The sequence below is a fragment of the Doryrhamphus excisus genome, unplaced genomic scaffold (assembly GCF_037039965.1).
Source record: "Doryrhamphus excisus strain RoL-2023G ecotype Guam unplaced genomic scaffold, RoL_Dexc_Guam_v1.1 HiC_scaffold_24, whole genome shotgun sequence".
Lineage (NCBI taxonomy): Eukaryota > Metazoa > Chordata > Actinopteri > Syngnathiformes > Syngnathidae > Doryrhamphus > Doryrhamphus excisus.
In genome coordinates, this window is record NW_027621862.1 from 6,666,571 (window position 1) to 6,692,552 (window position 25,982).

The 25,982-nt window shown below is 49.4% G+C and overlaps 1 protein-coding gene and 11 non-coding genes across 12 annotated transcripts; 4 read left to right on the plus strand and 8 right to left on the minus strand.

Annotated features, from left to right (window-relative positions):
- Positions 1-818: 818 nt before the first annotated feature.
- LOC131111086 (uncharacterized) lies at positions 819-4,229 on the minus strand. Its single transcript, XM_078788720.1, has one exon. The coding sequence runs from the start codon at positions 4,093-4,095 to the stop codon at positions 946-948; it is 3,150 nt and encodes a 1,049-aa protein (XP_078644846.1). The 5' UTR covers positions 4,096-4,229; the 3' UTR covers positions 819-945.
- Positions 4,230-4,801: 572 nt separating this feature from the next.
- trnas-cga (transfer RNA serine (anticodon CGA)) lies at positions 4,802-4,883 on the minus strand. The gene has a single exon. It is a non-coding gene; the product is annotated as a tRNA-Ser (tRNA).
- Positions 4,884-7,418: 2,535 nt separating this feature from the next.
- Positions 7,419-7,491, minus strand: trnak-cuu (transfer RNA lysine (anticodon CUU)). Its single transcript has one exon. It is a non-coding gene; the product is annotated as a tRNA-Lys (tRNA).
- A 1,195-nt stretch (positions 7,492-8,686) lies between these two features.
- On the minus strand, positions 8,687-8,760 carry trnat-cgu (transfer RNA threonine (anticodon CGU)). The gene has a single exon. It is a non-coding gene; the product is annotated as a tRNA-Thr (tRNA).
- An 854-nt stretch (positions 8,761-9,614) lies between these two features.
- trnas-uga (transfer RNA serine (anticodon UGA)) lies at positions 9,615-9,696 on the minus strand. The gene has a single exon. It is a non-coding gene; the product is annotated as a tRNA-Ser (tRNA).
- Positions 9,697-11,013: 1,317 nt separating this feature from the next.
- trnak-uuu (transfer RNA lysine (anticodon UUU)) lies at positions 11,014-11,086 on the plus strand. Its single transcript has one exon. It is a non-coding gene; the product is annotated as a tRNA-Lys (tRNA).
- A 2,177-nt stretch (positions 11,087-13,263) lies between these two features.
- trnav-gac (transfer RNA valine (anticodon GAC)) lies at positions 13,264-13,336 on the plus strand. The gene has a single exon. It is a non-coding gene; the product is annotated as a tRNA-Val (tRNA).
- Positions 13,337-14,182: 846 nt separating this feature from the next.
- Positions 14,183-14,264, plus strand: trnas-gcu (transfer RNA serine (anticodon GCU)). The gene has a single exon. It is a non-coding gene; the product is annotated as a tRNA-Ser (tRNA).
- Positions 14,265-15,267: 1,003 nt separating this feature from the next.
- On the minus strand, positions 15,268-15,341 carry trnat-agu (transfer RNA threonine (anticodon AGU)). Its single transcript has one exon. It is a non-coding gene; the product is annotated as a tRNA-Thr (tRNA).
- A 1,153-nt stretch (positions 15,342-16,494) lies between these two features.
- On the minus strand, positions 16,495-16,576 carry trnas-cga (transfer RNA serine (anticodon CGA)). Its single transcript has one exon. It is a non-coding gene; the product is annotated as a tRNA-Ser (tRNA).
- A 1,247-nt stretch (positions 16,577-17,823) lies between these two features.
- Positions 17,824-17,895, minus strand: trnad-guc (transfer RNA aspartic acid (anticodon GUC)). The gene has a single exon. It is a non-coding gene; the product is annotated as a tRNA-Asp (tRNA).
- A 1,836-nt stretch (positions 17,896-19,731) lies between these two features.
- Positions 19,732-19,805, plus strand: trnat-ugu (transfer RNA threonine (anticodon UGU)). The gene has a single exon. It is a non-coding gene; the product is annotated as a tRNA-Thr (tRNA).
- Positions 19,806-25,982: the final 6,177 nt, after the last annotated feature.

The window sequence follows — 25,982 nt, forward strand, 5'->3', positions numbered from 1 at the left end:
GGTGGTTACCCGACAGCACCAAGGATATGGTGCACGTCTGATGCGCAATGCATGCCAGGTGATGTTCATTTAGCGAGCAGACATTCTTGTGGGGGACAAGCTCAACAGTAGGAATGTTAAGAGAACTGACCAGTCCGCTATCAATGAAGTTCTCATCCGCCCCAGAGTCAATTAATGCTGTGGTAGGAGAAGCTTCCCCCGCCCAGGATATCGTACCTTCCACCTGAAGTCGGCCCACCAAAGCGGATGACGCAGCCGGTGTGGTTGGAGCGGGCAGCGCCAGCAGCTGGGGAATATCCCTGGTGGAGGAAGAGCGTTGGCGTGCTGGGCGAACTGGACAGCGGGAAATTGTGTGTACGACTCCCACAGTACAGGCACAGCCACAGGCGTAGACGGTGACTCCTCTCCGCTGATGAAAGGCGACTGGCTCCCAGTTGCATGGGGACGACACTCCCGATGTCGTCAGATGGCGCTCCACTGCTGGAGCAGGGAGGGAGGAGTGGTGCCGGAAGAGCCCCGGGAGGTGGGATTTGGAGCCGACGTGTGGGTCGGAGCGGCTCCGCCCGATACGCGTTTCGTAACGCCTCGTCATTCCAGTCGCTCTCTGCCGCTATCCCGGTTAGCTCAGTTGCTTAGCGTGTGGTGCTAATAACGCCAAGGTCATGGGTTCAACCCCCCGTACTGGCCACTCTTCTTTATGTGCTCCAGGAACAACAAAACGGCGACAACCCACTGGCCCCCATATCCAACATCACACCACCCACCCACCTGTGAAACACATTTGACAAGGCCGCTGAAAGCAGCATGTCAAGTTCTAACATACACTTTCGGTGCAACTTAGGCACATCATCAGTGTTGTATCCTGGGTTCACTGGGTGTTTCGGGTCTCACAACAGACACCCTCGCCCAGGTGACCCAGCCGGGTTGATCAGTCCCGGCTTGTGTCTAAGTAGCTTTTGTTCTCCACGGATCTCCCCGCTTGATCCACAGCCATCTGGATGCCTTTTCTGCTGCGTCAGTGATGTTTTTGATGGCTCTTTTGTTATGCTGCCCCTTCACTCCCAGCATCTTGAGTGCTCTAATGAGAGACTGGCCTACAAAACCTCTGCACCCGACCTCGATGGGGTTGCATCGGGTCCTCCATCCTCTGCTTCGGCATTCGTCTGCCAGCTCCTCATACTTCGCCCTCTTCCTCTCAAAGGCCTCCTCCATCCGGTCTTCCCAGGGAACAGTCAACTCCAGCAGGACCACTTGCCGAGTTGTTTCTGACACCAGGACCATGTCTGGCCTGAGAGTGGTCACTGCGATGTTCTCTGGGAATTTGAGCTGTCTCCCTAGGTCGACTTTCAGCTGCCAGTCTCGAGCTGTTGCCAGCAGCCCCCCTGCTTGACTCCGGCACTGCTTCGGCTTCTCCCCAGCCCTAACAAAGACAATGGACTGCCTTGTTGGTTGATGGTATTTACTGGTGGAGATTCCTGTGCTGATGGCCTCTGCAATGACCCGCAGTACTTGGTCATGGCGCCAGCGGTAGCGCCCGTCCCCCAGTGCCCTTGGGCAGCAGCTGAGGATGTGTTCCAGTGATCCAGGACTACGGCAGAGAGGGCAGAGAGGATTCTCCGCCAAGCCCCAGCGAAAGAGGTTGGACGGACTTGGGAGCACATCGTACACCGACCGGATGAGGAACTCAATCCGGTGTGGCTCAGATCGCCCTAGCTCTGTCCACGATATCTTCCGGTCAGCTGCCTCCTCCCATCGGGTCCATGCTCCCTGCTGCCGCATCCCTACTGTCCTAGTACAGCGGGCTTCCTCTACCCCTGCTCGGACTTCCTCCTGGATCAGCTGACGCCTTTCCTTTCCCTGGGCCTTGGTGAAGCGAGGTCTTTGGTTGCTCCCAAGGCCTGCCCGTCCGGAAGCCACTGTTCCTACCAGCTCACTGTGTCGTAAGCGGGACTCAGCCTGGTCTACCGCCTCATGAGCTTTCCACTTCCTGCCAGTTCGTACTTCTATGCCAGCCGAGGAGACTTTGATGTCATTAGAGTCCCTATACAGCAGCACCTCTCTTGCTCGGTTGACCATAAACTCCTCCATCAGACTACTGAAGGGCAGTTTCAGCTTGTTGCTCCTCCCGTACAAGGCGATGGTGCTGAGGCTTCGCGGTAAGCCCAACCACCTCCGCAGGAAACAGCTGACCTTCCTCTCGAAGCCCTCGACGGTGGTCAGTGGCACATTGTAGACCAGCAGCGGCCAGAGTAGGCGTGGCAGGATGCCGTGTTGGTAGATCCAGGCTTTAAACTTGCCTGGTAATCCTGACTTATCCACTGCTGTCAGCCAGGTTCCCAACTCCTCTGAAGTCGCTTGGAGTGCTGCGGTGTCCTTCAAGGTACAGTCATAGATCTTGCCCAGGCTCTTAACTGGCTTCTCCCCCACCGATGGAATCTGGGTGCCTCCGACTGAGAAGCGAAACTGGTCTGTGACTTTCCCCTTCTTCACCACCAGAGACCTGGATTTGGCTGGCTTGAAGTTCATCCGGGCCCAGCTAATGAGACGCTCCAAGCCTTGAAGGATCCATCTACAGCCCGGGACTGATGTTGTAGTCACTGTCAGATCATCCATAAACGCTCTGATGGGGGGCTGCCGCATACCAGAGCGGGTGAGTGGACCTCTGCACTCCACCTCTGCTGACTTCACCAGCATATTCATGGCCAAGGCAAACAATATCACTGAAATGGTACATCCCGTGATAATGCCCTTCTCTAGCCGATGAAATGCAGATTTCTTTGTTCCGGAAGTGACTCTCAAACTGAAGCAGCTGTAATAGTCCAGTATGAGGTCCTTGATCTTGCCTGGAATGTGGTGTCTGTCAAGCGAGGTTTCCACCAGCTTGTGTGGGATAGACCCGTAGGCATTGGCAAGGTCAAGCCACAGGAATGCCAGGTCTCCTTTGCCTTCCCGTGCCTCCCGGATCAGCTGGGTGACGACTCCCGTATGCTCGATGCAACCTGGCACCTTTGGGACTCCCCCCTTCTGCACAGAGGTGTCGATATACCTGTTCCTCAGGAGGAACTCCGTTGTGCGCCGGGCAACGATACTGAAGAATATCTTGCCCTTGACACTAAGGAGTGAGATGATCCTGAACTGCTCGATGGTACGTGAATTCTCCTCCTTCGGAATCCAGACCCCCTCTGCATGTCTCCACTGCTGTGCCACCTTCCCCCTTCTCCAGATGACTTTGAGGTACGTCCATAGTCGCTTCAAGAGACCGGGGCATCTCTTGTAGACCACATAAGGGACGCCACTGGGGCCTGGTGCTGAGCTTGATCTAGCTGCTTCGACAACCTCCTCAACTTCTTTCAAAGTTGGTTCCCTGATGTTAAATGTTGCGGTAGATTCTGGCGGGGTTATCAAGGACCTACATGGCCCAAGAGCTTCCTCTCTGGCGCTGTCGCTGTAGGTGGCACTGAGGTACTTGTTGACCTCCTCTTCTGTGCAGACAAGTTGGCCACTTCTTTTCTGCCCAAGGATCTTCTTGGTGAAGCCAAAGGGGTTCGAGATGAAGGCTCTCCGTTTCCTGGCTCTTTCCCTGGCCCTCCTCCTATGCCACTCAGCTCGACGGAGAGTGATCAGTTTTTTCCTCAGAATATATCGCAGCTCTGCCAGCCCAGCCTTCTCCTCCTCCCTTGCCTGCTTAAACTGCCGGCCAAGCAGTCTAAGCTCCTGCCGAAGTTGGCTGATCTTCACCTCCCGTCTGTTTGGCTCCCCTGGGCCTCTGGGTGGCTGGTGTTCTTTTATGCCAAACCTCTCAGCACCAATGCTGATGATCATTGCAGACATCGTCCGTATCTTCTGGTCTGCATCTCCCCTGGCAGTAGCTCTAAGGACTTGGTCCAGATCATTGTCAAACTCGAGCCACTCTCTTTCTTTGTTGGCAGCAGGCCACATGACCCGGCGATGTTCGGAATGCCTGACACAGGGTGGGGCTTGTGGAGCTTGGAGGTTCTGGGCACTGTGGGTTGACTCCGGGCCGGGCTCCTCCTCCGTCTCACCAGGTACTGGACCTGTGCGTTGCACCACCAGCTTCCCCGTCAAGCATTTCATTTTGGTCTGGTGGATCTTCAGACCACGCTGGTTCTTGCAGACTTTGCCACATGGACAGGCAGCATTCGTTGTCGTTTTTCCATTAGCAAGGGTCGTTGCCTGATTGTCCGTCCTGTTGGGGTGCTCATCCTCCCCCCCTCTCGGGCACCCCTGGGGGTATGATTCTATTGGGTTCTCCGTAGCTTGCTTGTGGGTGCACCCTCACGGGAGCCGCAGCTTAGGTTGCTAGCCCTCACTGCCCCGGTTACTGTCTTTCCAGTTGTCAGCTGTCTCTCCAGCAGTCGCCATCCTTTTCATGGTTGCCATCCGGCCTATTCCCGGAGGTCACTGGCTTAGCCAGGTCGACTAGTTCTAACATACACTTTCGGTGCAACTTAGACACATCATCAGTGTTGTATCCTGGGTTCACTGGGTGTTTCGGGTCTCACAACAGACACCCTCGCCCAGGTGACCCAGCCGGGTTGATCAGTCCCGGCTTGTGTCTAAGTAGCTTTTGTTCTCCACGGATCTCCCCGCTTGATCCACAGCCATCTGGATCAAAAGCAGAGTGGCAACAAACCTCTCGTCCACCGAGACTGCAAGAAGCAGATCAATGGGGACAGTGGACCCCATTATCCTCTACCCAAAATTCAGACCACCAGTGTAGAGAATGCAGACCGCGAAAGGACAACACCCCGGCCCTCATAACCAACAGTACCAACCAAAGCGTCACAGACAGGATTTGAACCTGTGCGGGGAAACCCCATTGGATTTCGAGTCCAACGCCTTAACCTCTCGGCCACTGTTACCGCTTGGAAAAGACCAAGGGGGGCAGGGGACCCCATTGTCCTAGAACCAAAATTTTGCTGATGTCAAGGATCAGCTGGCAACATGTGCATGGGAGGAAGACACATGGTTTGTGTGAGGGGCTACACAAGTCTTTCCAATTCTAGTTAAAAGGCACCTCACATCGTTTCCATGAAGTACCAAGGGATTGTCCTGTTGCCCTTGTATTCCCTTGTATTGTCCTTGTATTCCATCCATGTACTAACCAGGCCCGCCCCTGCTTAGCTTCTGAGATCGGACGTTTTCAGGGTCAATCAAGGGGGGCGAAGCCCACATCAGGAGGTTTGCCACCTGTTAGCAGGGTGCCCCACCATCTGAACAGGTGCTCTTTAAATGAGTTTAACAACACCAAAACTGATTTTCTTCTAAACACCACTCTCGACATAACAAATTTTCTACGGACAAAGTCAATGTTCCAATCCCCAAAAGGTGAAAAAATATCCTTTACAACTGTTCACCCAGCTCTCTCCATCGACTCTCCCATCATCTTTGTCCTCTCTTTGGAGGGAGAAGAGAGGAGGTCTGGATTGAATCGGAGAGGCATTTTACACAAATCAATCCATGAACCAGGAATTGCCACAGCAAAAGGCCTCAAAGCGGCCCACGCCTGTAAGGCTTCCCTTACAAAGTTCGGGAGGACCCCGAGCACTGGGCTGGGGGGCAACAGACAAAGATTAAACACACCAAAATTATTTAATACACCCAGATTCTTCAGGAAAAACTCCTTCCAGGGAGCCCGACAATCTGGATCCAGAAATTTTCTGAGCACGTTTAGTCTCAGTGTTTTTTTTCCTGATCAGGGCACCGTTTTAGGTTGGGTGGATGAGTGATCGAAGGCGCCAGATTAAGGTTCCTTACGCTCAGGAGGCTCTGGTTGAAATCCCACAGCTGGCATTTTCCTGGTCAGCTCCGTTATCCACGACTGGAATGATTTGGCAGCAAAAGACCATCAGATTGTACAAGACACCTGAACACCTTGAGAAGAAGATTAAGAAAGGTTTTGTTCTAATGAGAAGGGTTTGTTTAACCGGACTGGTTGTTGCAACCGCAACCCGACTCGAGGTTCAACGTGACATTGTGACATACAAAAGAGGAACTCCCCTTCGGGGAATCGAACCCCGGTCTTCCACGTGACAGGGGGAGATACTGTCCACTATACTAATAAGGACTGCTGCTGAGCTGATGTGGTGTCGATTGGCCAAAGGGGAATTCAGAACAGGCTTGTGGCCCATGACCGTTTTCATGGTAGCTGGAGACTTTAACCACTGAAATCCATCCCGCTTATCCTCATCAACGGACTGTATTCCCCACCCGTTACAAGCATGGGGACATTCCAACCCAAGATGGGAACACACTGGACCAGGGACACAGCAACATAGTAGGTGGCACAGACACAGCTTCACATTGCCCCCACTTTTAGACCCGACTGAAAAAGGACTCTCTTTCTTGGTGCTAACATGATGACCATTAGCATGTTAGCATTTAAGCTAATTTACTCATGTCTCAAGGCAAATAGACACATGGCATGATGTGGGGACACTATGGGACTGCCTTAACACTTTTGGACCTTGAGGCTGTCTTGCTAGTTTTTTTTTTTTTTTTTACCCCGGACACAGTCTCTTTGAGAGGAGGCTGCGGTCCATCAGGACCAAAACCTCACGCCACAAGAACAGTTTCTTCCCGTCTGCTGTCAGCCTCATCAACAAGGCCCGGAAGCCCCCCCCCTGACACTGTTCACACCCCACCTCTGCCTCACCCTGCCACTTTGACACTCTATATGCGTTAAATTAACGCTCAGTTTGGACTCTTAGGAAAAACAATCAGACTGCACTTCCGGAATAACAAACAAAAAACAGACTGCGTACATATATGTATACTGCAATCTGTATATTTTGTATTTCCATTTTTTAATCGATGTGTCTGCACCTACTTCACCAATACAAATCCCCAGTCGAGGTCAGCAGGCCCCGTCTCCACTGTAAACAGTGTGGACTGGGCACTGCTTCCCTTTTCGGAGGCGCCGGACGGTTTGCCAGAACCCCTTCGAGGCCGACCGAAAGTCGTACTCCATGGCCTCACCGGATTCCTCCCACACCCGAGTTTTTGCCTGGACAAGCGCCGAAGCCGCGAACCGTTTGGCCTGACAGTACCTGTCAGCTGCTTCCGGAGTCCCACAAGCCATCAATGCTTGATAGGACTCCTTCTTCAGCTTGACGGCGGCCCTGACCTCTGGTGTCCACCATCGGGTTCGCTGCCTGCCGCCACGACTGGCACCGACCGCCTTGCGGCCGCAGCTCCGGTCAACCGCCTCAGCAATGAAGGCACAGAATATGGCCCATTCGGACTCAATATCCCGGGTCCTCACCCGGGATGCAGGTGAAGCTCTGCCAGAGGTGAGAGTTGAAGACTCGACGAACGGGAGACTCTGCCAGATGTTCCCAGCACACCCTCACTACTCATTTGGGTCTACCAGGTCTGTATCACCAAAAGAGCTGAACCGCCCAATGTGGGGCTCGAACCCACGACCCTGAGATTAAGAGTCTCATGCTCTCCCGACTGAGCTAACCGGGCCTTTTTCGGCCAAGATATCACTTTTTAATTTAATTGATGTGGTCTTCTTTGATCAATTCCACAGCCAACCTAGTTTCTCAGGGAACAAAGGAGCGAGAGGTTCAGTCATAGCTGAGAACTTTGGAAGTGTAGTCATCTTAACCCTCCCGTTATGTTCATTTGTCAGGAACAGCCATGATGTTCCCGGGTCAGTTTGCATGCTTATTTATCTGAAAGATGTCCAAAACCAAAAAAAATCCCCACAAGCATTGTTAGTTGTTCACTGCTAACTCCATTACTAACTATTCTATCAATGTTTAGTGCAATGGTGTACCTTACCTCTCACAGGTAATGGTTTAATTAATTTTAATTGATTAATTAATGGCACAGCGGTCTAGTGGTTAGTGCGCAGACCTCACAGCAAGGAGACCAGGGTTCAATTCCACCCTCGGCCATCTCTGTGTGGAGTTTGCATGTTCTCCCTGTGCATGCGTGGGTTTTCTCCGGGTACTCCGGTTTCCTCCCACATTCCAAAAACATGCTAGGTTAATTGGTGACTCCAAATTGTCCATAGGTATGAATGTGAGTGTGTCTATATGTGCCCTGAGATTGGCTGGCGACTGGAAGACAGCTGGGATAGGCTCCAGCATCCCCCGCGACCCTCGTGAGGAAAAAGCGGTAGAAAATGAATGAATGAATGATTAATTGATTTAATTAATCAAAGGCATCATGGCCAGTCTGCATCAAAACATTGTCTGAAATCCTGTGGCAGGTTTCTGGCATTGATTCCTAATTCAGTTGCCATCCCTGATAGATGGTAATGGTAATGGTAATCATGCCCGCGTGGCAGGCGAGTCTCTTTGCTTGTCTGACATCTGTGTCGCATCCTGATTGGCTGGCAGCAAATGTCAACAACACGCGCGCGGCCCCCGCTTGGCAAGTGAGAATTCTACCACCGAACCACCAATGCCACGTGGGGACACACTGTAAAAGAAAAAAATTCAACTGTCAAGTGGATGAGCCTCTGCAAAGTGGCGCTGAATGACAACACATCACAATGTCATACTCTTTGGATTCAAGCACCTTCTGGCGTAATGGGATCCACAACAATCACGTCAGCTGTGGATGCAACGTCAATTCGTTCTTGAAGGGCAAGTGACAAAAAGAAGTACATGGTTCAGAAATCATCTGCCAAAGTTTCACTGACCAAGCACTCAGGCACTGCTGCGATTTGAACCCAGGATCTCCTGTTTACGAGACAGGCACTTTGACCAGCTTAGCCACAGCGCCAGCAGTGCATCTGGCACCAACACAAAAACAGTTCGCCAATGGGGAAAAATGTTCATACAAGGGAGGGAGTCCAAAGTCCAACACATGCGTGAATTGAGAGTCCCTGGGTGGGCTCGAACCACCAACCACCTTAACTCTCAGGTGGTCCAGTCTGTTACGTTTCAGGTGTCATTCTGAATTCTGCCCTTTCGCAGGAAAAGAGCCTTTGTACTTTTTCAACATGAGCTATAAAGAAAGGTATAAGCTGAGATATACTGCATTGGCCGGGAATCGGACTCGGGCCTCCCGCTTGGCAAGTGAGAATTCTACCACCGAACCACTGGGGACGACACTCCCGATGTCGTCAGACGGCGCTCCACTGCTGGAGCAGGGAGGGAGGAGTTGTGCCGGAAGAGCCCCGGGAGGTGGGATTTGGAGCCGACGTGTGGGTCGGAGCGGCTCCGCCCGATACGCGTTTCGTAGCGCCTCGTTATTCCAGCAGCTCTCTGCTGCTATCCCGGTTAGCTCAGTTGGTCAGCGTGTGGTGCTAATAACGCCACGGTCATGGGTTCGACCCCCCGTACTGGCCACTATTCTTTATGTGCTCCAGGAACAACAAAACGGCGACATCCCACTGGCCCCCATATCCAACATCACACCACCCACCTGTGAAACACCCTCGACAAGGCCGCTGAAAACAGCATGTCAAAAGCAGAGTGGCAACAAACCTCTCGGCCACCGAGACTGCAAGAATCAGATCAATGGGGACAGTGGACCCCATTATCCTCTACCCAAAATTCAGACCACCAGTGTAGAGAATGCAGACCGCGAAAGGACAACATCCCGGCCCTCATAACCAACAATACCAACCAAAGCGTCACAGACAGGATTCGAACCTGTGCAGGGAAACCCCATTGGATTTCAAGTCCAACGCCTTAACCTCTCGGCCACTGTGACCGCTTGGAAAAGACCAATGGGGGCAGGTGACCCCATTGTCCTAGAACCAAAATTTTGCTGATGTCAAGGATCAGCTGGCAACATGTGCATGGGAGGAAGACACATGGTTTGTGTGAGGGGCTACACAAGTCTTTCCACTTCTAGTTAAAAGCCAGGCACCTCACATCGTTTCCATAAAGTACCAAGGGATTGTCCTGTTGCCTTTGTATTTTGTGGGCAAAAAGGAGGCGTTTGCAAGTGGACCTCAGACCCTATCACTGGTCACCTGAACAGGGACTTGAATCCCGGACACTCAGATCAAAAGTCTAATGTTCAGGTGACTGGCTCAAACTTTGTCTTGTCTGACCACTCTTTTGTCCAGAAGATATTTGGCCAAAGTGGTCTGTTTTCTTAAACCTGCAAATGTCCAAATACACAAGGGTATTGTCTTTGTAGGAGCATTTCAGTACATGTGACATGTATACTACATATGACATCAGAAATGATGGGTATTTATTCAACAGAACAAGAACAACATTTCTTTTAAATAACAGCAAAGGAGCTGATGAAACACAGAGAAGGCACTGCTGGGATTTGAACACAGGATCTCCTGTTTACTAGACATGTCTGTCAAAAAATCACAACAGTATACAGTGTCTTCTCTTACGGGCCGCTGCTTACCAGTTGATGGGGTTTGACTTGATTCCTTTTAACGTAAAAGCATTCCGTCATCTCTTAATCTATAATCCTGGCTGGCGCTTTTGCAAAAGCTAATATTTTCATGCAGAGCTTCTGTGTTTCACCAGACCTTTGCAGAAACAAACTGAAATCTGCGACTTGATCAACCTAACTTCTGATCAAATGTGTTGGACCATGGAAGCTGTAATGTGCTTTTGAAAAGTCATTGACACACAGTTTGCCAATTGGGACCCACACAAGTGCTGTGCGAGAGTGGAGCGCAAACATGAATGAACAGTGACACTGATGCTTCCAGAGAACTTCCCTGGGTGGGCTCGAACCACCAGCCTCCCGGTTAACAGCCGAGCGCGCTGACCGATTGCGCCGCAGAGACTCACACCCTGCCAACTTCTGTTCAGCATGCCCTTTGTTTTGGATGGGACTCGCACCTTCTGGTGTAACAATCGAGGCATTGCAAACCAGGACACCAGCTTTACTCTTTGATGAACGCAAAAGAAGAAGGGAAGATGAGGGATAGGGAGGAGAGGGGAAAGATGCGAACGCCTTTGTTGAGAGCCAGAGAAGAAGCGCTCATCTCTGCAAGGTCAAGTACAGTATGCCAGAAGATTTTACGTTGTGAGTTGTCCTGAGCCAACAAAGGCCTGGATAGCTCAGTTGGTAGAGCATCAGACTTTTAATCTGAGGGTCCAGGGTTCAAGTCCCTGTTCAGGCTTTGAAGGTAGGCCCCTTCCCTGAAATGTTAAACCTACTTCCTTTATCCTCCTTCTGTGGTCAAGTACAGTACAGTACTGTACAGTACAGTATGCCAGAAGATTTCTGCTCCTTCATCCTCAAAACCGAGAAGGCCAAGGAGATGACCGTGCACACAAGGAATAACGTGTTTAAGTAACCCCTTTCGACCAAGCAACATTGCCATCTTCCAGGACTGTGGGTAAACGCCATTCAGCGCCAGCTGTGCATCTGGCACCAACACAAAAACAGTTCGCCAATGGGGAAAAATGTTCATACAAGGTAGGGAGTCCAAAGTCCAACACGTGTGAATTGAGAGTCCCTGGGTGGGCTCGAACCACCAACCTCTCAGTTAGCAGCCAAACGCGCTGACCAATTGCGTGACAGAGACTACAATAGCACACAAGGAATAACTTGTTTAAGTAAACCTTTTCGACCTAGCACCTTTGCGATCTTCCGGGACTGTGGGTAAACACCATTCTCAATAATTAAATTGAAGATATGGCATATCGGCTCCTGAATCAACTTTGCTGCCGCCCTCAGTAACCTCCCAACCAAATTATAAATACCACATGGCTCATCGCTTTTAATGGAATGCAACAGTTTTCCTACCTCATCTACACTTACCCTCTTAAATTGAAAACTACGCAGTTTATCCTACATTGTCTTGTTCTTTATAATAGAATCTGACAGTCTACCGTCAACATCTATCATCTGATCTCTAATCAAATTTACTTTATTGATAAAAAATTGAGAAATATTTGCCAATTTGGACAATTGTCAATCTGCCCCCACTTTGGACACATCGTCGTGTTTCATTGTTTGGCAACTGCTTTGTGACTTCGCCTGTCCCTTTAAAAATCCCTTCCTTCAGGTTTCCATAGTGTCGTGGTTGTCACGTTTGCCGAACAGGCAAAAGGTCCCTCGTTAATTTCACAGCCAACCAAGTTAGGAATTGTGGTCATACAAGAAGGGGGTTTGTTTTTTTGTATTTCGAATAAAATGTTTTCTGCAATTTGAACAATTTTCCACAGGAAAGACATCTTTCAGATGTATCAACAAAAGAGTTGAACTGCCCAATATGGGGCTCGAACCCAAGACCCTGAGAGTAAGAGTCTCATGCGCTACCAACTGAGCCAAACAGGCCTTTTTCAGCTGCAGATATAATTTTTTGTTTTTCTTTTTTATCGATGTGGCCACCTTGATGTTTGATCAATTCCACAGACAACCTTGTTTCTCAGGGAACAGAAGGAGCGAGACTTTCAGTCATCAGTAGTTCTACAAACTCCAACTCAGGCCACATCTTTGTACCCGACATTTCCAATTTATGATGATGAATTTAGGATTTATGATCACTCTGCAACTGCCTCTGAACAGACACCCATGTCCACCCTCTCTTGGGGAACATTTGACTCGACTCAATTAAATGACACACTCAAACCAAAAGACCATAGTTGGAATCCTCCCAACCCCGTTGGCACATCATGTCCCCACCCCGAGGTTATCAAACTCGCTCCCAAGGAAATGTTGGAACTTGGCAAAGCATTAAGAATGGCAAGAAGTAGGATTAAGAATCCTACTTCTTGCCAAAAGCCTACCCTATGGTAGAAGATAAGATATGCCTTTATTCGTCCCTCAGTGGGGAAATGCAAGGTCCCGCAAGTTCCGCAACAGCAGGGGGAGTACTTCAGTATGTTTACAGACCATGGACTCCTCCTAAATTTAGATACATAGCCTTATCCATGCCAAAACCATACAACAACCTCGACCAAATCCTGACTGACATATGTAACTGACTTGGTACATAATCACCGTCTCAACGGAACTGAATTAGCCCAACTGTTGACATTGACCACAGGCTCCAAGTATGGTGCTTTTTGTACGGCCATTTAGCCAATTCTGCCAAAGGGGAATTCAGAACACCCTCGTGGCCCATTACCATTTTGATGGTACCTGGCGACTTCAACCAGTGAACTCCACTGTACCGCTTATCCTCATCAACGGACTGTAATCCCCACTCTTTACCAGCATGGGGACATTCCAACCCAAAATGAGAACACACTGGACCAGGTACACAGCAACATAGTGCATGGCACAGACACAGCTTCACCCTACCCCCACTTTTAGCCCAGACTGAAAAAGCAGAGAAACCCCTTTGCAGCTGAAATTGCTCAGTTGGGAGAGCGTTGGACTGACTATCTAATGGTCCCTGGTTCAATCCCAGTTTTCAGCACAATTGCTGTTTACATTGTGAGTTGGCAAATAGTTTGTGAAGGGCTGACTTTACAAACAGCCAATTACATATTAAGACCAGACAAGTGCTGTTGGGAGGTGACATACAGAATCCTTATGCATATCATGTTACAATCAGACACAGGATGTAGGACCAGACCTTGAGTTCGCGAAAATGTTCACAGCATTAGGTCTGCAAAGTGTTCAGCTGATGCACATTTACTGGAAAGGAAAATGGGCTTTTGTCACGGTAGCCGTGCCGACACAAGCTAAAATGTTTCTCCCGCCAGGACAACACCCACATGAAATTCAAGCTTTGCTCGCAGACAAAAAAGAACCAGCTGGAATGAGCAATCTGCACCTCCAAGTCTGAGTTTATGGTTCTTGCCCAGAAAAGCATAGCTCACAGCCGTAATCGTATAGTGGTTCCTACTCTTTGTTGTGGCCGCAGCAACCCCGGCCGATTCAGGGTCATGGCAGGTGTGTGTTGCTTTTGTAATTGGATTGTCTGAAAAGACAAGATTGTCTGTCCACTTGAAGTGTGGTGATGTAAAAATACACTAGTTTTGACCACACCTGTATTTTAGTAAACATTATTAGCATGCAATGAATCAAAGTATAAGGTACGATGTCGGAGATCAAGAACGCTTTTGTTGGGAAAAAAAGCCATAACATATCATTTCGACAATACGGGTATCAAACCCGCTATTTCTTGCATGTAGAGCAAGAACTCGAGCCTTTGAGTTAAATCCCCCCGCTGCACAAGAAGGCTGCCACAATTTCTGCAACACCAAAACACTAATTAAGATGCGTCATTTTGAGTCAACAAGACCATGTCCACAAAGGAGATGAGGTGACCGAGAGGTTAAGGTGATGGACTGCTAATCCATTGTGTTCTGCACGCATGGGTTCGAATCCCATCCTCATCGGACTATACTAATGCACCAGTTTTGACACCACCTGTGTTTTTAGGAAACATCATTAGAATGCAATTAATCCAAGTATCCGGTACCATGTGGGAGATTGAGAATGCTTTTTTGGCAAGAAAAAGGCATAATATACCATTTGGAGAATGCAGGCATCGATTCCACTTGATGTGGTCTTCTTGATGTTTGATCAGTTCCACAGCCAACCTAGTTCCTCAGGGAACAAAGGAGCGAGAGGTTCAGTCATAGCTGAGAACTTTGGAAGTGTAGTCATCTTAACCCTCCTGTTATGTTCATTTGTCAGGAACAGCCATGATGTTCCCGGGTCAGTTTGCATGTTTATTTATCTGAAAGATGTCCAAAACCAAAAAAAATCCCCACAAGCATTGTTAGTTGTTCACTACTAACTCCATTACTAACTATTCTATCAATGTTTAGTGCAATGGTGTACCTTACCTCTCACAGGTAATGGTTTACTTCATTTTAATTAATTAATTAATTAAATTAATCAGAGGCATCATGACCAGTCTGCATCAAAACATTATCTGAAATCCTGTGGCAGGTTTCGGGCATTGATTCCTAATTCAGTTGCCATCCCTGATAGATGGTAATGGTAATGGTAATCATGCCCGCGTGGCAGGCGAGTCTCTTTGCTTGTCTGACGTCTGTGTCGCATCCTGATTGGCTGGCACCAAATGTCAACGACACGAGCGCGGCCCCCGCTTGGCAAGTGAGAATTCTACCACTGAACCACCAATGCCACGTGGGGACACACTGTAAGAGAAAAAAATTCAACTGTCAAGTGGATGAGCCTCTGCAAAGTGGTGCTGAATGACAACACATCACAATGTCATACTCTTTGGATTCAAGCACCTTCTGGCGTAATGGGATCCACAACAATCACGTCAGCTGTGGATGCAACGTCAATTCGTTCTTGAAGGGCAAGTGACAAAAAGACGTACATGGTTCAGAAATCAGCTGCCAAAGTTTCACTGACCAAGCACCCAGGCACTGCTGGGATTTGAACCCAGGATCTCCTGTTTACTAGACAGGCACTTTGACCAGCTTAGCCACAGTGCCAGCAGTGCATCTGGCACCAACACAAAAACAGTTCACCAATGGGGAAAAATGTTCATACAAGGAAGGGAGTCCAAAGTCCAACACATGTGTGAATTGAGAGTCCCTGGGTGGGCTCGAACGACCAACCACTGAACCACCAATGCCACATTGGGAAACACTGTCGGAGAACAAATTAAATTGTCGAGTGGATGTGCCTCTGCAAAGACATTCTTGTGGGGGACAAGCTCAACAGTAGGAATGTTAAGAGAACTTACCAGTCCGCTATCAATGAAGCTCTCGTCCGCCCCAGAGTCAATTAATGCTGTGGTAGGAGAAGCTTCCCCCGCCCAGGATATCGTACCTTCCACCTGAAGTCGGCCCACCAAAGCGGATGACGCAGCCGGTGTGGTTGGAGCGGGCAGTGCCAGCAGCTGGGAAATATCCCTGGTGGAGGAAGAGCGTTAGCGTGCTTGGCGAACTGGACAGCGGGAAATTGTGTGTAGAACTCCCACAGTACAGGCACAGGCGTAGACGGTGACTCCTCTCCGCTGACGAAAGGCGACTGGCTCCCAGTTGCATGGGGACGATACTCCCAATGTCGTCAGCCGGCGCTCCGCTGCTGGAGCAGGGAGAGAGGAGTGGTGCCGGAAGAGCCCCAGGAGGTGGGATTTGGAGCCGACGTGTGGGTCGGAGAGGCTCCGCCCGATACGCTTTTCGTAGCGCCTTGTCATTCCAGCAGCTCTCTGCAGCTATCCCGGTTAGCTCAGTTGGTCAGCGTGTGGTGCTAGTAACGCCAAGGTCATGGGTTCGACCCCCCGTCCTGGCCACTCTTCTTTATGTGCTCCAGGAACAACAAAATGGCAACAACCCACTGGCCCCCCTATCCAACATCACACCACCCACCCACCTGTGAAACACCCTCGACAAGGCCGCTGAAAGACCGGGGAGAGGTAAAGAAAACAGCATGTCAAAGCAGAGTGGCAACAAACCTCTCGGTCACCGAGACTGCAAGAAGCAGATCAATGGTGACAGTGGACCCCATTATCCTCTACCCAAAATTTAGACCACCATTGTAGAGAACGCGGGCCGCGAAAGGACAACACCCCAGCCCTCATAACCAACAGTACTCCACCACAAGGTAAACAGCATGGCGGCAACAAATGCCCAGCCAAAGCGTCACAGACAGGATTCCAACCTGTGCGGGGAAACCCCATTGGATTTCGAGTCCAACGCCTTAACCTCTCGGCCACCGTGACTGCTTGGAAAAGACCAATGGGGCCAGGTGACCCCATTGTCCTAGAACCAAAATTTTGCTGATGTCAAGGATCAGCTGGCAACATGTGCATGGGAGGAAGACACATGGTTTGTGTGAGGGGCTACACAAGTCTTTCCACTTCTCGTTAAAAGCCAGGCACCTCACATCGTTTCCATGAAGTACCAAGGGATTGTCCTGTTGCCCTTGTATTCCCTTGTATTGTCCTTGTATTCCATCCATGTACTAACCAGGCCCGCCCCTGCTTAGCTTCTGAGATCGGACGTTTTCAGGGTCAATCAAGGGGGGCGAAGCCCACATCAGGAGGTTTGCCACCTGTTAGCAGGGTGCCCCACCATCTGAACAGGTGCTCTTTAAATGAGTTTAACAACACCAAAACTGATTTTCTTCTAAACACCACTCTCAACATAACAAATTTTCTACGGACAAAGACAATGTTCCAATCCCCAAAAGGTGAAAAAATATCCTTTACAACTGTTCACCCAGCTCTCTCCATCGACTCTCCCATCATCTTTGTCCTCTCTTTGGAGGGAGAAGAGAGGAGGTCTGGATTGAATCGGAGAGGCATTTTACACAAATCAATCCATGAACCAGGAACTGCCACAGCAAAAGGCCTCAAAGCGGCCCACGCCTGTAAGGCTTCCCTTACAAAGTTCGGGAAGACCCCGAGCACTGGGCTGGGGGGCAACGGACAGAGATTAAATACACCAAAATTATTTAATACACCCAGATCCTTCAGGAAAAACTCCTTCCAGGGAGCCCGACAATCTGGATCCAGAAATTTTCTGAGCACGTTTAGTCTCAGTGCCTGTTTCTTCAAGACTAAATCAATTAAATTCAGACCTCCCTTATCAACATCGTGCGGCTCCTTTTGAGTGTCCTCTGTTGTCAGTGAACCTCACAAGGTCACAGTTTTTTTTTCCTGATCAGGGCACCGTTTTAGGTTGGGTGGATGAGTGATCGAAGGTGCCAGATTAAGGTTCCTTACGCTCAGGAGGCTCTGGTTGAAATCCCACAGCTGGCATTTTCCTGGTCAGCTCCGTTATCCACGACTGGAATGATTTGGCAGCAAAAGACCGTCAGATTGTACAAGACACCTGAACACCTTGAGAAGAAGATTAAGAAAGGTTTTGTTCTAATGAGAAGGGTTTGTTTAACCGGACTGGTTGTTGCAACCGCAACCCGACTCGAGGTTCAACGTGAGTGACATTGTGACATACAAAAGAGGAACTCCCCGTCGGGGAATTGAACCCCGGTCTTCCACGTGACAGGCGGAGATACTGTCCACTATACTAACGAGGAATGCTGCTGAGTTGATGTGGTGTCGAATGGCCAAAGGGGAAATCAGAACAGGCTTGTGGCCCATGACCGTTTTCATGGTAGCTGGAGACTTTAACCACTGAAATCCATCCCGCTTATCCTCATCAACGGACTGTATTCCCCACCCGTTACCAGCATGGGGACATTCCAACCCAAGATGGGAACACACTGGACCAGGGACACAGCAACATAGTAGGTGGCACAGACACAGCTTCACATTGCCCCCACTTTTAGACCCGACTGAAAAAGGACTCTCTTGCTTGGTGCTAACATGATGACCATTAGCATGTTAGCATTTAAGCTAATTTACTCATGTCTTAAGGCAAATAGACACATGGCATGATGTGGGGACACTATGGGTGTCAAGTCAAACTTGGGATTTAGACACATCAACAAAATGGGAGGAGGAACCTTCGTGACATCAATCGCGGCCGGACCGGAATAAGTGGCGCAATCAAGCAAACAGCGGCACCAGGCAGAGACTGTTTCACTATCGTTTGTAAGTCGCCATAAAAATCAGAGCATCTACAAACACCAGAGAGGCAGGCCAACTTACCTTCATGGGAAAGGGAACATCAAGAGGTCCCACCAAATGGTTGACCCTAGGAGGTTACCTCGCATGGGTGTGACAAACTGTGCCAGAAAATGGGTGTGTAGACTAACCCCCATACATGAGGGTGGCATCGGGGGAGTGACATGAATGTCTCTATTCTATTGTAATATAATTCCTTTGCATGCTATGGAGTGTAAAAGTTCCCGCCAAGAGACCACTCTTGGCCAGACACCTACAGGCCGCCATGCATACTGTGTGTTGTCTGGCCCCTTTGTTTTGGTAATAAATTAAGGTAATAAAAACTGTCAGAGTTATGTATTTATTTCAGGCATTCTCTATCCTACTTGGGATGATAGAAATTTTTCCACAACAGACTCAAACCCACGCCTCATTAGAGACTGCAACCTGAATGCAGCGCCTTCGACTGCTCGGCCATCCTGACCCTCCAGAGCCCACTTTTTAAAAGGCATTCATACACTCTGCGTGGTTATTATGTTATGTTAGTGTCAGGTTCAAACTCCTGTGACACTTGTAAAAACACTTAATTACAGAAGAGACAGACAACAATATTCAAAGTTGCTCGCAGCGAGGAGAGTGAAACAACATACCCAATGCTGCTCCACTCTGAGTATGCCATTCATGCTCCTCTCTTTTTATTTCTTTAGGAGGTCCCTAATACATGGTCGTGCAACTCTAAGGGGAGGGGGAAGCAAGCAGTTGCACAAGCTGTACTTGTTGTCTATGTGTGTGTGTGTGTATGTGAGAATAATTACTTTTTGTGCATGAGTTCTTGTCTTGGCACATTTTGCATGATGAACAGGAACATCTTCAAGGTCACTGCTGGCATTCCCAGGCACCTGCAAGATTAGTGGTGTTGGGAGTAGCTGGTCAGCGTCATGGAATGTTCCTGCTTCAAAACACTCAAGACTATTGTCTATTGTCTAAGCAAACGGATATAAGGGTGATAACTTAACACTATAATAATTGTAATTACATTTTATTCTAACAGTTAGTCCAGATGAACAGCCTAGTTATTTGTGTCAGTCCCAGGGACCATTTCTAGACCATTGTGTGACACTTGTGTTGGACTCTTTTGGAGAGCCCTTGCATTCTTCCCAATTGGTAAACCCTTTGTATCGGTGCCAAATATACGGGATACTCCCCCTGCTGACCGAATGACACACGACAAATGGCATCGTCTCAACGTTGGAGCAGTTTATGTCTAGAAGAGTAAAGGCAGCATTGCCAGGGTGACTTGCTCGGCTGGCGCTGTGGCTTAGCTGGTCAAAGTGCCTGTCTTGTAAACAGGAAATCCTGGGTTCAAATCCCAGCAGTGCCTAGCTGATTGGTCTGTGAAACTTTGGCAGCTGATTTCTGACCCACGTACCTCGTTTCATCACTTGCCCTTCAAAAACGAGTCAATGGTGCATCCACAGCTGACATGATTGTTGTGGATCCCGTTACGCGAGAAAGTGCTTGAACCCAAAGAGGATGACATTGTGATGTTTTGTCATTCAGCGGCACTTTGCAGAGGCTCATCCACTTGATAGTTTAATTTTTTTCTCTTACAGTGTGTCCCCACGTGGCATTGGTGGTTCAGTGGTAGAATTCTCGCTTGCCAAGTGGGGGCCGCGTGTGTGGTGTTGACATTTGCTGCCAGCCAATCAGGATGCGAGAGAGACGTCAGAGAAGCAGAGAGACTTCAGAGAAATGAAGTCAGTGTTTTCAAATCCCGTCTAAGCCATCAGTCCACATGTAAGCAGTTATGAATAATAAATATATTGTTCACTTATTTTGCCGTCTTTGTTTCTCCTTTTCATAGAAAGGAGAGGCTTGGAAATCCCTCCAGCTCATCTCTTCTTTTTATCCTGTGCTCTCTATAGATGGAGAACACTTTTCTCTGGCAGTTTCTCTGGGCTGGTATTTAGTGAAGATGATGTGTTGAGAAATTTACTGTTGTGTTTTATGTATTTAGAAATGTGCAATTTTGTTGGATGCAGCATGCTGTTGGGGTCTTTGCTAGTGTTTATCTAGGAGATCATCAATTGTGGACTTCATTGGAGTCGGCCAGCGCTTGTGGTCCAACAGAAATACCCTCCCTCCAGTCTTCACTGGTCCAGTTGGGGCAGCAGTTGGAGAAGTTTGGATGGGCAATCTTTTTTGGGCTCTAAGCAAATAAAACTATGAAAAACACATTTGTAATTTGGTTCAAACAAGATGCAACTATGAGAACAAAGGGACACATGATTAAGTTTTTACCTGGCTTTGCTTTGGCTGAAGCTCAGTTAGATAAATTTCACAAATAATTATAACATACAAATAACTGTTGCTAATAGGTATACTACGTGTAATAGGTATACTCCGGCGGTGTCAGGTTCAAACTCCTGTGACACTTGTAAAAACACTTAAATACAGAAATACAGAAGAGACAGACAACAATATTCAAAGTTACTCGCAGCGAGGAGACCCAGTGACATGCCGCTGCACTCTGAATATGCAGTTCACACTACTCTCCTTTTATTCTCTTTCGGGGGTCCCTACTACATGGTCGTGCAACTCTAAGGGGGGGTGGAGAAGGCAGTTGCACGAGCTGTATTTGTTTGTCTATGTGAGTGTGTGTGTATGTGAGAGCAATTACTTTTAATGTTTTATGAGTTCTTATCTTGACACATTCTTGCAGGATTAACATGAGCATCCGCAGGGTCGCTGTTGGCGCATCCAGGCACCTCCAGGAACTGGGGGTCGCTGGGGGTCTCTAATCAGGGTCACAGGAACATTCCTTCTTCAGCACATTCAAACACTTTCTATTGTCTAAGCAATTGGATATAAGGGTGATAACTAACAAAATAATACTTGTATCTACATTTTATTCTAACAGGCGGTCGTAAATAGCGAACAATAGCTATGCATGAAAGCAGAGCAGTTCAAAGACAAAATATTTAGAAGTATTTGTGCTGTTTCACTTTTACTGTAGTTTACCATGTTTTTGTGATGAAACCTGGGATTGAACCAGGGACCTTCAGATAGTCAGTCGAACGCTCTCCCAACTAAGCAATTTCAGCTGCAAAGGTGTACCTCTGCTTTTTCTGTCTGGACGAAATGTGGGGGTAGGATGAAGCTGCGTCTGTGCCACATCTGTGGCTGTGTACGTGGTCCAGTGTGTTCTCATCTTGGGTTGGAATGTCCCCATGCTGGTAACGGGTGGGGAATACAAACCGTTTGATGAGGATAAGCGGTACAGAAAATTGATGGAGTTCACTGGTTGAAGTCTCCAGCTACCATAAAAACGGTCATGGGCCACGAGCCTGTTCTGAATTCCCCTTTGGCCAATCGACACCACATCAACTCAGCAGCAGTCCTCGTTAGTATAGTGGACAGTATCTCCGCCTGTCATGGCGGGGTTTGATTCCCCGACGGGGAGTTTCTCCTTTTTATGTCACGTTGAACCTTGAGCAGGGTTGCGTTTGCAACAACCAGTCAGGTAAAACAAACCCTTCTCACTCGAACAAGACCTCTCTTAATCTTCTTCTTAAGGTGTTCAGGTGTCTTGCACAATCTGACAGCCTTTTGCTGCCAAATCATTCCAGTAGTGGATAATGGAGCTGACCAGGAAAATGCCAGCTGTGGGATTTCAACCAGTGCCTCCCGAGCGTAAGGAACCTTAATCTGGCGCTTTCGATCCACCCTCATCCACCCAACCTAAAATGGTGCCCTGATCAGGAAAAAAGTGTGACCTTGTGAGGTTTGCTGACAACAGAGGACACTCAAAAGGAGCCGCACAAAGCAGGGTACTTGTACAGATGTCAGCAGCAGAGTGGCGCAGCGGTAGCGTGCTGGGCCCATAACCCAGAGGTCGATGGATCGAAACCATCCTCTGCTATGGCTGTACTCTTTATGTGTCCTTTGAAGAGCTTGCAGATGTACTGTCTTTGTTCCTTAGCTGACCTGGTCCAGTAAAGAGTTCACGCTTCCTTTACTGATGTCCTCCATGCATTTATTGCTCTCGAGTGCATTCACATGCCAATGCGGGACATTGAAGCATCGTGAAACACCCTAACTGTCCTCACTGGTCCATCGTCACTCTTATGGCCAGTTTCTGTTCATTTCGGGGAACCTCCTCCTCTTTGACGATCACCACATCTCCAACTTGCATGTTTCTTCTTGGCGTATGCCATCTTTGTCTCAGAGCAATGTTGGTCAGATACTCCTTCCAGAACTGTTCCGATAAATATTGCACTTGTCTCCATCTCATTGTAGTATACAAGTCCATCCATCTATCCATTTTCCTCCGCTTTTCCAGGTCCGGGTCGCGGGGGCAGCAGTCTTAGTGGGGAAGCCCAGACTTCCCAGTCCCCGGCCACCGAGAGGACACCAAGGCGTTCCCAGGCCAGCTGTGAGACATAATCCCTCCAGCGTGTCCTAGGTCTGCCCCGGGGCCTTTTCCCGGAACACCTCACCAGGGAGGCGTCCGGGAGGCATCCGGACTAGATGCCCGAGCCACCTCTACTGACTCCTCTCGATGTGAAGGAGAAGCGGCTCTACTCTGAGCCCTCCCGGATGACTGAGCTCCTCACCCTATCTCTTAGGGTGAGTCCAGCTACCCTATGGAGGAAACTCATTTCAGCCGCCTGTATCCGAGATCTCATTCTTTCGGTCATGACACAAAGCTCATGACCATAGGTGAGGGTGGGAGCATAGATCGACCGGTAAATTGAGAGCTTTTTAACCACGACGGTCCGGTACAGCGACCGCATTACTGCCAAGGCTGCGCGATCCGTCTGTCGACCTCACGCTCCCACTTTCCCTCACGCGTGAACAAGACCCCAAGATACCTAAACTCCTCCACCTGGGGTAGGACCTCATTCCCAACCCGGAGGGAGCACTCCACCCTTTTCCGACTGAGAACCGTGGCCTCTGATTTGGAGATACTCAAATTTGGAGTCTCATCCTAGATGCGTCACACTCAGATGCAAACCGTCCCAGTAAATGCTGAAGGTCACAGCCCGAAGAGGCCATAAGAACCACATCATCTGCAAATAGCAGAGATGAGATTCTAAGGCCCCTGAAACAGACTCCCTCAACACCTTGGCTGTCCATGAAAATTGAAAAAAAAACTGGTTCTTGGGACATGGAATGTCACTTCTCTGGTGGGGAAGGAACCTGAACATGTGCAAGAGGTTGAGATATTCCGACTAGACAGTTGGACTCACCTCGACCCACAGTTTGGGTTCCGGAACCAAACTCCTCGAGAGGGGCTGGACCTTGTTCTACTCTGGAGTTGCTGCAGGGGAGAGGCAGCGAGCTGGTGTGGGCTTATTAATAGACCCCCGGCTTGGTGCCTCTGTGTTGGAGTCAGCCCCGGTGAACGAGAGGGTAATTTCCCTACGCCTTCGGGCTGGGGAAAAGCTCCTGACTGTCATTTGTGCGTAGGCGCCAAACGGGAGATCGGAGACTACAACGCCCATGTGGGCAATGACAGTGTGACCTGAACGGGCGTGATTGGGAGGAACGGCCTCCCTGACCTGAACCCATGCGGTGTGATGTTATTGGACTTCTGTGCGAACCACAGTTTGTCCATAACTAACACCATGTTCAAACATAGGGATGTCCATAAGTGCACTTGGCACCAGGACACCATGGGCCTCAGGTCTATGATTGACTTTGTTGTCGTATCATCAGACCTGCGTCCGCATGTTCTGGACAGGCAGGTGAAGAGAGGGGCTGAGCTGTCAACTGATAACCACCTGTTGATGAGTTGGATTAGATGGCGGGGGAGGATGCTGGACAGACCTGGTAGACCCAAACGAGTAGTGAGGGTGTGCTGGGAACGTCTGGCAGAGTCTCCCATTCGTCGAGTCTTCAACTCTCACCTCTGGCAGAGCTCCACCTGCATCCCGGGGGGAAGCACCGGCGGTCGGTGCCAGTCGTGGCGGCAGGCCCCGAACCGGATGGTGGATACCAGAGGTCAGGGCCGCCGTCAAGCTGAAGAAGGAGTCCTATCCAGCATTGATGGCTTGTGGGACTCCGGAAGCAGCTGACAGGTACTGTCAGGCCAAATGGTTCGCGGCTCCGGCGGTTGTCGAGGCAAAAACTCGGGTGTGGGAGGAATTCGGTGAGGCCATGGAGCACGACTTTCGGTCGGTTCTGGCAAACCATCCGGCGCCTCTGAAAAGGGAAGCAGTGCCCAGTCCACACTGTTTACAGTGGAGACGAGGCCTGCTGACCTCGACTGGGGATGTAGTCGGATGGTGGAAGGAATACTTTGAGGCCCTTCTCAATTCCACTGACATACCTTCCATAGAGGAAGCAGAGTCTGAAGCAGAGTGTCTGACAAGTCCTCCCTGACAAATTTACCAGGTGGTCAGAATCAGAATCAGAAATGGTTTTATTGCCGGGTATGATCAAACGCATACTCGGAATTTGTTTTGGTGAAGTAGGTGCAGACACATCTATTAAAAAATGAAAATACAAAATATACAGAATGCAGTAAAAGTATATGTACACAGTCTGTTTTTTGTTTGTTATTCCGGAAGTGCAGTCTGATTGTTTTTCCTAAGAGTCCAAACTGAGCGTTAATTTAACACATATAGAGTGTCAAAGTGGCAGGATGAGGCAGAGGTGGGGTGTGAACAGTGCCAGGGGGTTCCGGGCCTTGTTGATGAGGCTGACAGCAGATGGGAAGAAACTGTTCTTGTGGCATGAGGTTTTGGTCCTGATGGACCGCAGCCTCCTCTCAAAGAGACTGTATCCGGGGTGAGAGAGATCGGCCACAATCCTTTCTGCACGCCTCAGGGTCCTGGAGGCGTACAGATCCTGGAGGGATGGAAGATTGCAGGAGGTGAGGATGGACTCAATGATGGGGGTGTAGAAGTGCACCATCATTGTCTTTGGCAGGATTAATTTTTTCAGCTGCCATAGGAACGTAGGAAGTACATCCTCTGCTGTGCCTTCTTGATGATGGAGCTGATGTTCGGCTCCCACTGGAGGTCCTGGGAGATGATGGTACCCAGGAAGCGGAAGGACTCCACAATGTCAATCGTAGAGTCACAGAGGGTGATGGGGACAGGAGAGGCTGAGTTCTTCCTGTTGTCCACAACCATCTACACTGTTTTAGGGTGTTGAGCTTCAGGTTGTTCAGGTTGCACCAAGTCGCCAGATGGTCAACCTCCCACCTGTAGGTGAACTTGTCGCCGTCAGAGACGAGTCCGATGAGGGTGGTGTCGTGCGCAAACTTCAGGAGCTTGACAGACTGGTGACTGGAGGTGCAACTGTTTGTGTACAGGAAGAGCAGAGGAGAAAGAACACAGCCCTGGGGGGATCCGGTGCTGACGGTTTTTGTATCTGAGATGTGTTTGCCCAGCTTCACGCACTGTTTCCTGTCAGACAGGAAGTCTGTAATCCACCTGCAGGTGGAGTCAGGCATGCTCAGCTGGGAGAGCTTCTCCTGGAGCAGAGTTGGGAGGATGGTGTTGAAGGCGGAGCTGAAGTCCACAAACAAGATCCTAGCATAGGTTCC